Source organism: Podarcis tiliguerta (assembly GCF_965153285.1).
Source record: "Podarcis tiliguerta genome assembly, chromosome: 5".
In the NCBI taxonomy this organism is placed as follows: Eukaryota; Metazoa; Chordata; class Lepidosauria; order Squamata; family Lacertidae; genus Podarcis; species Podarcis tiliguerta.
Genome location: NC_139538.1, coordinates 10,169,938 through 10,181,765, shown reverse-complemented (window position 1 = coordinate 10,181,765; position 11,828 = coordinate 10,169,938). Strand labels below are relative to the sequence as shown.

Sequence of the window (11,828 nt, the reverse complement as noted above, 5' to 3'; positions counted from 1 at the left end):
TAACAAAAATACAGGGTTTTAAATATATATATATAAAGCAGAGACTGACTTAGGGGACATTTTAAATTACAGCAGGACGTGGCCCTTGCTGCACCTGTAATTCAGTCTTAAACATGTGTGGAGATTTCCAAATTGCTTCTCAACAGGTTAGGGTTAGGGTTCTGGAGGATTATTATGAAGCCCTAGATAGGGATACATTATCTTGATTTTTGTTTGTCAAAGTTATCCTTTGTCCTCAGTTTATGTTGGTGTGGTCCAGAAGACATATTATTGGATACAGTATAATACTAATAATATATTAGTTATACTCCACCCATCTGACTGCCTTGTCCCAATCACCCTGGGAAGCCTGCAACATGAGATAGCAAACATTAAAAGCTTCCCGATATTAGATGTCTTTGGAAAGTTATATACGGTAGTTGTTTATCTGTTTGAAATCTGATGGGAAGGCCTTCCACAGGGCGGGTGCCACTACCAAGAAGGCCTTCTGTCTGGTTCCTTGTAACTTTACTTCTCGCGGTGAGGGAACCTCCAGAAGGCCCTCAGAGGTGAACCTCTGTGTCTGGGTGGCTGAACGATGGCAAAACTCTCATTTCTATGGTCTTCCTTGGTAGCTTTGAACGAGCCACCCACTCTTTCAGCCTCAGTTCTTCATCTGCAAAATATGAAGTATAGGAGGTGATCTCACAAAATATGACTTGGCACCCAAGACTGTGTACACATTACCCTTTACTCCAGCTCCAAATGCTTGAAAGATAAGGGGTGGGCAAGCCTCCATTGCCCTGTGGTAATTCAATTTTGGGGGAAGGATAGGCTAGAACTGTCTTCCATGATAGTTATCTATGCAGAGGGAGGGTTTGGGATTATTATTTTTAGGAGGAATATTAAGTCAGGTGAACTACCATCTTTCGATGTAGTGCAGCCCATGCACAGGTCCACCATATCAGGTTGAAAACATGCCATACATTTAAAGACTTTTGTAAAGTAATTTCCCCCAAAGGATCATAGGAAGTGTAAAGGTGCGTTAAGGGTGCTGAGAATTATAGCTCTGTGAGGTGTAAACTATAGTTCTCCGGATTCTTTTGGGGTGGGGTGCTTTAAATGTATGTTCCAAAAACGTGGAATATGAATCAGCAAATTTTACAAAACAGTAACTCCTCTCCAAAGAAGCAGCCATGTGGGGAGAAACATAATTGCACTTGGTAGCAAGGACTTTTGTCCTTCTCTGGAAAAAGGAGCACCCTCATACATCATTTTATGCTCCATCATTTGTTTATTTATATACTGCTCTTAAAAAAAAACACAAATCCCAGGGTAGTTGTCATAACAATGCCTTGTTGTTGTTGTTTAGTCGTGCCCGACTCTTCGTGACCCCATGGACCAGAGCACGCCAGGCACTTCTGTCTTCCACTGCCTCCCGCAGTTTGGTCAGACTCATGCTGGTAGCTTCGAGAACACTGTCCAACCATCCCGTCCCCTGTCATCCCCTTCTCCTTGTGCCCTCAATCTTTCCCAGCATCAGGGTCTTTTCCAGGGAGTCTTCTCTTCTCATGACGTGGCCAAAGTATTGGAGTCTCAGCTTCAGGATTTGTCCTTCCACTGAGCACTCAGGGCTGATTTCCTTCAGAATCGATAGGTTTGATCTTCTTGCAGTCCATGGGACTCTCAAGAGTCTCCTCCAGCACCATAATTCAAAAGCATCAATTCTTCGGCGATCAGCCTTCTTTATGGTCCAGCTCTCACTTCCATACATCACTACTGGGAAAACCATAGCTTTAACTATACGGACCTTTGTTGGCAATGCCTATCGTATTACTAAAATTACTCCAATCTGAATGGTCACTCCCCAACTGCAAAATAAGTATAGTGCCTTATCTTATTGGGCTGCTGTAGAAACCAGCACAGGAACAGCCCTATGAAGTCCACCTCTACGCTTCATATTTTGCAGTTGAGAAACTGAGGCTGAGAGTGAGTGACTTGTTCAAATATACCCAGCACATCTTCACCAAATATTTGAAGCTCTCTTAAGTGGAATCTACACGCATATAAAAAACGTTTTCAAATGCTTTTTTAAAAGCATTTTTAAAAATACATTGAATTTTCCATAAGTCCATCACCATCTAGTGCAGGGGTAGTCAACATTTTTATACCTACTGCCCCCTAATGCATCTTTCTTGATGGTAAAATTTCCTTACCGCCCACCAGTGCTTGATGGAAGGATTCAGCTTGTGCCACAGAACCCCCTAGCATCCTGAAACGCCCACTAGTGAGCGGTAGGGACCAGGCTGACAACCCCTGATCTAGTGTCACATTGTATATTGCACTTAAAATGTTTCATTTGCAGCTGTATAGCTGAGTCTTTATACCACTTTAACAGTCATAGTTCCCACCACCCAAGAATCCTGGGAACGATAGTGTGTTAAGGGTGCTAGGAATTATAGCTTTGTGAGTGGCAGCTCCTAACCACTCTCAGCACTACAGTTCCCAGGATTCCTCGGGGAAAGTAGTGCTTTAAATGCATAATATGGATGTAGCCCTGGAAGTTCACAGAAATTGTAAGATTTGCCCCTAAAGTTCCTAGGCCTCTGGATCATGCTGACTTTTCTCAAAGGGAAGATTGTCACATATATAACATGCACACAGAAATATATTTTCAGCTCTTTTTTCTCTTGCACTGCCCTGTATTCTTTTGTCCTTTCTATTATTCACTGTCCATCTCATTTCTGCCTTCTCATGTCTCTTTTCTCCCTCCTCTCATTAGTCTCCTACTAGCCCAGTTTTATTAATAACGTTTTAATGTATTCAGCATCTAACACTCGGCCATTTCTCTCCTACAGTCTTCACTAACATTTCCCATGCTGGAAAAAGACTTTTGCTTGGAAGTACCAATTCTACCCAGCAGGGGGAGGGGAAATCCCAGTGTTTCGGAGACAGGCTGAAAACCCAGATAGCTAGGATTATTATGGAATGTGGTACAAATTGCAGTTTGGAGCAGACTCCAACCTCAGAGCTCAAAGGATGCAAAAGAAACCCAGTGGAATCGGAGAACACAATTTATAACTTTGTTGGCAGATGACCTGGAACATTTGACAGCAGGGCAAATTCAGTTTAGTTTATAAACAGAGAAGTTGGTGCTTAATTTTTATTGGGGCTATATCATCACGATCACTAATGCATTTTCTGCTCCTTATTCTGTGAGCAAGGATGCAGATGATTAGAGTATTATTTTTTTAATAGTGCTTCACATTACTGCCAATCATAAAGTGAAATAAAATCTGGAGATTAGAAATCATGAAATATTTGTGCATGTGTGAACCAGGTCCAAGCATTGAATAACCCATAGATATCCAGACATGTACAAGCGTATGTGTACCATTGGCCATTTTAGATATATTACTGCCCCATGTTGCTTTTCAGTCCCGCAAATGGCTGTTGACTGGTTGTCAACAATAATGCTGCTTTAACATTATTTCATCCCACTTAAACCAATCTATGGGTTCCAAGAAGCATTCCAGATGCATGTTGAAACAATCCTTTCTCTACCAGCCTCCTTAAGTCTATGGAAATTCTCTGGAAAGGGGTAGGCCTTGCTCCTTTTAGGCAGAACATGAGTGAGAGCAAGTCTTATAACCCTGAGAATCAGGCTGCTTGTTGACTTAAATCCTATTATTTCGGGCAAAGAGTGTTGTGCATCAGTCTGTTGAGTCACATTCAGTCACATGTACATTAATCATGAAACTTAAAAAGGATTTGGTATAATCAATATTTCAAGCTTCAATTGTTCTGTGTTGCTCCTTCCTTAGCCCAGTCCCATCAAAATGTTTTAATTTTTTCCGTGCAGCAGTAACTGGCCCTTCACATCAGCCTGTGAAATACACTTTGCCTCCTAAACACTCCGTCATTTATATTTCCAGCACAAACAACTTTAATCAGGCAAATTCACATGTAGATTGCAGCACACCAAGGCAAGCCTTATCATTATCGGTCCAGAACTATGAATAATATTCCAAATATAGCCTTGTGGGTGCTTCTCGTGGCTCTGTCAATTTCTTTTTAAATTAGCAGAATCTTAGCAATTTCAAATCTTATGTCTTTTGTATTTTCAAAGGAAGAGTAGCTTTTCTGTTGTATGTCTAGGTGCAACCTGTACGCATTTCCACTTGGGACAATCTACCATAAATAGTTTGCAAAGAACTACCTGCAACATAGTCCCCCCCGCCTTTAAATTAAGCATTAAGTTACCTAATTAGTTTTTCATTGTCCCTGATAATAGCATTATAGGCCTGTTTTTATTTAGATTCTTTTAAAGAATCTCTTATGGGTGGTCTAGAAATAAGACAAATACATGTTTTGGTTCACTTTTAACACACTTCAAAAATATTTCTTGTGTCCACCATTGCATCATAGTGAACAGCAGGGGAAAAAACTAGTACAAAAGTAACAGTGGGCCTTATTGCAGCCAATATTCTTCTATTTTTTTATTATAATGTTGGCCTTTCCCCACTACTACTGCACCAGAAACAACTCTACTGTGTGGTTAAAAAAGCAGCATGTATTCCGTGGGGTTCAATACCACTCTCCCTCAATGCTTTTCTTCTCGCAAGCTTTTCAGCTTTTTCTCATCTGTTTTACTTGAATTATTCTGATGGCATTTTGGTTTATGTCGGTTTAATTATTTGCAGGTTTTAGATTATTTTTGCGTGCACATTAGCATGGCCAGGCAGAGTGATCTCCGCAAAACGCTGCCAAGATGCTTCGAGAACCTCTTATTAAAGAAGTTTCGAAGAAGTTTCAGAGTTTCGTGGCCGAGTATAGAGTACAAGTGCATGTATGCAAAGATTGCGATGGATTTGGTCGCTAATCTCAGGTGCGTTCAGTGAAAACAAACAAGGGAACACTATCATTGAAAAGCAGGTCAGCTGGATCCGGACCCCGCCCGCCCCCGGCTTTACACCCAGATTACATTCCGGTTTGGGGCTCTTGCCTCCATGTCCGGCTGGTGAACCTCTGGTCTCTGTGCGCGGGGAACCTAGAGACCTTTGCAGGTAGCCAACGACTCTTTAATCTTGCGTGTCAACAAAGCCAACAGCTCATTTGGGCCAGGGCGACTCTGCCCTCAGCTTGGCGCGTTTGCGTGCTCGCGCTTTCTCGCTGCGGCCGGCGGCAACTCCCACGGCCCACCAGCGCGCGGGGACAGGCAGCACCTCTGCGTGCACGTCTGAACGCAGCTTATCTCCCGTCACGGGGCCAGCGACTGCGCCGAGGCCGCGCCTCTATAGATGTGGGCGCGCGGATCCCACCCTTGTTCCCCCCTTCGGGTTTGATTCAAGGCGCCTTTAAACAGCGTTTTTCCCCCCACAGGCCGCCCCCGCCTGCGAGGGCTTTCCTGGAGCAAACCGTCGCGCGAGGCGGCGTTTCTCTTCGCGTGTGCGCGAAGAAGCGGGAGAAGGACGTCGTGAGGAGGCGGCGGCTGTGCAACCCCCACTTAGTAGGAAAGGTAGCATAAAATAAGAACGAAACGCCCGCCCCCTGCCTCTCCAAGGGAGCAAGGAAAACGAGCCCTCGTCCCCCATCTTGTTTCTCCCGTTTCGCGGCCTGAGGAGGCGTCGCCCGCCCTTGAGGCGCGCGCGAGGCGGCGGCGGAGGAGGAGGTGGGGGCGGTGAGGCCTGAGGGAGCGGAGATCCCTCCGCCTCCGTGAGTCGCCGGCGGCGGCTGAGACTCGAGGGCGGCGCCGCCCGCCCCTTGCCCTCCTCCTCCCGCCTGCTCCGCTCCTCCCTCGGCCCTGGGCCTGCGTCGGGTGTGAGGAAGGGGGGAAAGCCCCGAGGGCGCCCCGTCCCTCCCTCTTTCCCCTCCCTCCAGTCTCTCGCTCTCTCTCCCCCTCAGGTGGAGATAGTTTCTAGAAGCCCGTCCCGGCGTCCTTTGCGGCCCCAACATGGAGGAGCTGACGGTGGAAGTGCGCGGCTCCAACGGGGCCTTCTACAAGGTACGCCTCGCCCTCTCGCCGCCGGGAGCCCGGGGAGGAGCGGCCTCGGCGGGGGGGACGGGGACGGCCCGTTACTGCGGGGTTGGGGCCGGAGGGGTGGGCGGAAGGGCGGCCCTCGGCAGCCACCCTCGGAGCGGGGGAGCCTTTGGCCCAGGCCGGAGCGGGCAGACAGTGGAAGGTTGAGCGGTTTCTTTTTTTGGGTGGGCGGGCGGGTGGGGAGGATAAAAGGTGTGTGAGGCGAGGGGTGCGGGGCGGGGTGGTGTGTGGCTTTTGGGAGGGGCTTGTGGGCGGGACACGGGTGAGGGGAGAGGTCGTGGGGAGAGCCCAAGTTCTGGGTGCGTTACGTGTCCCCGCAGTGTTGAGGTAACGCTTTTTCGTTTTGGACACTCCTGGAAAGCGGTGTAACGTGTGAAGGGGCTTCCCTTCGTTTCCCGGGGCAGGGCAGGCCAGGGCTGACTTTGTGAAGCACCTTGAGAAACCTCTTTTGGAGGGTTTTGTGTTGGAAGGCTTTTTTTTTGGCCTTGTTACCTTGATAAAAGTGGGGGGTGGGAAAGGGAGCTTCCGAATTTTATTTTACTGTGGTGTGTTTAGTCCCCCAAGTAGGACACGGGTGGGGTGGGGTGGGGGTGTTATGAGTCACTTGTGAGGGGTGTGGGGGATGCCCTCTGCTGTGAGTCAAAATACAGTTTATATCCCTTTACTAATATTAGATTCAGGTCAGGCAGCATGGAGTCACACCTCTGGTGATAAGTAGACCCACTGCTGTGGTTTGGGTTTTGGAGAACATTTGTGCAAGCTAGGGCTAGAGGTAGGTAGCCCTAGCTTCACCCAAAATGCAGGTTATTTTGTTTTAAATATGCTACTCCTTCATAAAGTTAGGAATGCACGACAACCATAATACTTTTACAGACTCTTGAGTTTATTTATGTCACCAGAAAGCTTTCTTCACTGCCACCCTCCCTGGTATGCCAGGATGTTACAGGATCAATACAGGATACTCTCAGCTGTTGCTGTCAGTCTTTCTCCCTAAGCCAAGCCTTGGATGCTTGAAAATCCTAGACCTTTTTATGGCGTGAGGCCTCTGTTCCTCTGCAGGAGCACTGATAGGAAGCCAGCATTGTGAATTACAGTTTTATCTACGCACTGTGAAAGTTTTATTTATACTTAATCATAAATGTATGCTAATTACAACAAAACTGTTCACTATATCTGTGTTTTGGGTGGGTGTTGTGGCAAGTATAACCCATGTAAATGTGATGGGAATTTAAAGTTTGTTGCTAGTTGACATTCCATGCAATACCAATGGCAATTTTGTAAAACCTAAGGTGAGGGGGACTCCCTTGTAATAAAGTTTTGAAACTAATTACACCACATTTGCATTTTGTACTTGAATTCATATACTTATCAACATGGATCCTACTCTTCATCTGTGGAATAAAGAAAGTTAAAGTCTTGTATAAGCTTTACAAATATATCAGAATATAGAAGAAGAAGAAGAAGAAGAGTTTGGATTTGATATCCCGCTTTATCACTACCCTAAGAAGTCTCAAAGCGGCTAACATTCTCCTTTCCCTTCCTCCCCCACAACAAACACTCTGTGAGGTGAGTGGGGCTGAGAGACGTCAGAGAAGTGTGACTGGCCCAAGGCCACCCAGCAGCTACATGTGGAGGAGCGGGGAATCGAACCCGGTTCACCAGGTTACCAGTCTACCGCTCTTAACCACTACACCACACTGGCTCTCATTTAGGCAGTTCATTTGTTCTAAAATTTATATATTTTCTCAGTAGGGCCTTTTTACTGGTTAGTGGTGTCAGGAATTTCTGAGAAGTATTTTGCCTGCCATTTTATTTCTTTATGACCTTGTGCAACATACCCGTGCCTTACTTTAGTTTTGTGACTCCGGGAGTGTTGAAAGGCATATCTTAAGATATTTTCAAATGCAAAGTCATAGTAAAAATTTGGAATTCGCTTTTGTGATACGTGGATGACTTTTCAAAGACAGCAATTGCAGGCTTGATGAGAGATGTGATTTGACAACATCAGTTTATATGTAAGAAGGTTAGAATGTTCAAGTTTAGTGCCATGTTAAGTGAAAGTTTTTCATTCAGCATTTTGAAAATTTTGTTCAACTTCAGTATGTACATGTGATGAAATTATGTTTATACTTTGCTGAATCCGTTTGGCCTTGAAGCTTCCTCGCTCAGCTAGCACAAGCGTTTATTTTTGAAGAAGTCAGTTTTCTATTCTGCTTTTTCATGTGTGCAGATGGAAGGAGGAGGAAAGTGTTGTTTTCAGAATGGTAAGTCTGTGATTTAAATAAAACCAACCTACTGGCAATAATAGTTGGAACTCCTTGTTGGTGGTAAAAGTAATACAAGGTCTCACTGAGACTGAATTTAATCAGTGATAATTGCTTCAGGCAGTCACATACCAGGCATATATGGTTATTATCATGGATCACAGCACCATTTTAAAATTGAACATTGCTTGGGCCTAGTTGCTGCTAATGTAAAGCCAGGATTTCCAGGGCATTTAAGACATCGCATTTTAGCATTTGTGGAGTTGTTAGCAAATCTGGAAATGTTTAACTTACTCTTGGATTTCTTTTTTGTGATTTACCGTATATTGGCTAGTGATTCTCTGTCTCTCTCTCTCTCTCTCTCTCTCTATATATATATATAGTGACACAAAAATAATTCCCAATCCTCCATTTGAATGCAGGCCATCCTGTTTTAATTTCCTGAATAACTCAGGGAGGATATATTGACAGAATGCAAAATCCATGTGACTATACTTGCTTTTAGATTCTTGTTTCAAAATTATGGCTAGTTAAGATTCCCTCACCCAGCATGTTTATCTACAACACGGATGGGCAACTTGTAGCTCTTTAGATATTGTTAGGTTCCTGACTCCCATCAGCCCTAGTCAGTGTGCCAGTAATTGGAGACAATGAGATTTGTAGTCCAACAATACCTGTTGGACAATAATTGCTTCAGAGCGCTCAGATGGATGAATTTTTTAAAATATATCCGTTATTAGTAAGCTGCCATATGGGGCTTGATTTGTTCATGACCTAATACATGGCTGTGAAACCTGTGGCTATTCAGGCGTTACTGGACCACATCCCCCATCATCCCTGACCTTTGGTCATGCTGGCTGGAGTGATGAGAATTGGGGGATCTGACAACATCTGATACTTCATATCACAAGTTTCCCACCTGTTATAACAATGAATAAATAACCAGAAATATAGTTTATGGATATGGAAGCTATCAACAGTTACTTATTTCCAGTTAAAGATGGTTGCTATTTATTTATTTTTAATCTGGTGTGGTCTGGTCTCCCATTATTAAAAAAAGGCTGACTTACTTTTTCAGTTGATGCAGGTACTTTTGATTTCAAATTGAAGCTAGCTTTAGAAACCCTGTAGCAATAACTTGGCACCAGCATTCGAAACTCACCAGGTGCCAGGCGCATTTTGCACCTGCTATCAACCACTTGCAACCAAGTGAAGATGCCAGGATGGCGCCTGACGTCTCCACCATCTGGAGGTGCATGCCTGGGGGATCCTCGGATCTGGACTGCTTTCATACACTAGGAAAACGTCCTGTAGAATTCTGTCAGTTATAGTTTATCTCAGATTTCCACAACCTCGGCCCTCCAGATGTTTTTGGCCTACAACTCCCATGATCCCTAGCTAGCAGGAGCAGTGGTCAGGGATGATGGGAATTGTAGTCTCAAAAAACATCTGGAGGGCCGGGGTTGAGGAAGCCTGTTTTATCTTCACAATCAGAATGAGCTTTAGGAACCAAAAAGTCGTATTGCAAAATATGACTTTTGAGCTGTCTGCTCCAAAAATGGCAACTGGGCATTCCTTTTTGGCAACTTTAACCCATTTGGCGCCTAGCTTATATATATATATGAGTTTCTAACACTGCCATTGGTACTTTCAAGAATTGGTATGCCTGCGCACTGAAATCTCTGTGGTGCTACTATTGTTAAAATTGACTGGTAACACTAGCATCAACTTCAATTTAAGAAGGATTTAAAATGGGACTGGCCAAATTCTAGTCAAGTTAAGCCTTTCAGTGGCTACTAGTTATGTTTGTATACTGCCTCCAGTATACCAGTTGCTATTGAACAATTGCAATAGAGGGCTGTTGCCCTCAACATCCATCTTGTGGACTTTCTATAGGCATTTGTTTGATCATTATGGGAAGCAGCGCTGGACTAGAAAGCCCTCTGATATAATCCAGCAAGGCTTTTCTTATGTACTCTTCCGAAGTCAGATTGAATATCAGTACTTTTCAGGTTTTTCCTCTGTGTACAGTGGTCAGTTTATAATCATTTACAAGCTACTGAGATCCTTGGGGAATATTTTACTCTGTTTCCAGAAAATTACCTTTAGTAGTGTTTTTATATTGGCACATTATTTAGCAATTCTTGCCTTTCTTAGTGTGGCAAGCATCACAAGATGTAATTTTGAAGGCATGAAGACAGCCTTTGGACCAACAGGCAGGAAAACTGCACCGCTGAAAACCTTGTTGGGAGATAAAGTGATGGGCAGAGCACTATCAATAACTGTACTCCCAGGAAAACATGGTTTCCAACAAAGCAATTGATAGCATCCAGACTCTGCCTTTCTTGGAAGAGCTGGATTTCCCTCCCTCCCTGGATGAACTGAAGAACACCATCAACTCTCAGGCATGTGGTAAAGCCCCAGGACAGAAATGCTGAAAGCCAGTATTAATTCCTCTCTCATGAGTACCTTCTCTGCATTACAAAGAGGTCTGCAAACTTGAATCCCTTGCAGAAGACCACAGTGCCTGGAGGCGAACAGTCAGGTTGTATACCACAGTAGTGACCAAAGGAGGAATGACTTGCAAGGAGGAGTGCAGAGGGAAGACATACCATGATGTGCCTGTAGCAGTACAATCAGATGCCTTCATCTGCCCCAGCTGCAGTAAAATATGTCTCTGCCATATCATTCTCAACAGCCACAGCAGGTGGTGTAAATCTCTCAACAGTTTGAGTTTACACCTTTTTCCATTGTATAGACAGATGCCAACAACAAAGGACTGACTATTTTTGTCAAGAATTGTGAAATCAGAGTTTTAGAACAAACTTTTGCCAAAAATGTTATGGGAAATCCAGTGTTAATATTGGATGATGTTTACAATTTCAGAAGAACTTTGCAATGAAATAGCTTGCATTGCACTAGCCATTGTTAAATTAGTGCAGGTTAGAAACTGGACAGTGTCATACTCAATGGAAGAAGGCACAAAATTTTTGTCAAGTTCAAATGATACATAGATTTTTGCAATTTTGGAACTATGCTTTAATATCTGCTTCCAGTGGTTACTTTGAGCTGTATTTGTTCTTTACCAGTACTTTTTACTTTCTGCTGCCCATGAGTCATATCTCTTTTGGATTGAGCTTTACTTGGCTATCTTATAGTCACTGGCAAGTTGCATAGCTGTAAGCTTATTTTAGGTTATCTGGTTTTGATAGTAGAGGCTCTTGAGAAAATAGGAAGTTAAATATTTTATTTCGTGTTATGCCACTGTACAACACTATTTTTTCCTTTGGGTGTATTATGATTTTGAAAAATCAGTTTGAAATCCCAGTGTACAAAGTAGCATAATAAGAATAGTTTTCTGGACAGCCCTAGAAACATATTCAGAGAAATGGAGAGGTTTTCAAAATAATGGTCTCAATATATCTATGACTTTGTGATGTGACATTGACTTCTGATAAAATGAATCTGCTAAACCAGGGATCAGGAACCTGTGGCCCTATAGATGATGTTGGACTACAACTCCCATTATCCATGACTATTGACTA

General features: G+C 43.8%; 1 protein-coding gene across 5 annotated transcripts in view; it reads left to right on the top strand.

Annotated features, from left to right (window-relative positions):
* Nucleotides 1-4,955: 4,955 nt before the first annotated feature.
* The window catches only part of FXR1 (FMR1 autosomal homolog 1), a 38,210-nt gene continuing 31,337 nt past the window's right edge, over nt 4,956-11,828 (top strand). For 3 of the 5 annotated variants that reach the window (XM_083442148.1, XM_083442147.1, XM_083442145.1), the window contains exons 1-2: nt 4,956-5,045; nt 5,362-5,983. In XM_083442148.1, coding sequence (XP_083298274.1) covers nt 5,933-5,983 — 51 coding nt within the window. In that variant the 5' untranslated portion in view covers nt 4,956-5,045; nt 5,362-5,932. Of the gene's footprint in view, nt 5,046-5,158; nt 5,984-11,828 lie in introns of those variants that run through there. The other 2 variants (XM_083442149.1, XM_083442146.1) reach the window with 2 other exon arrangements.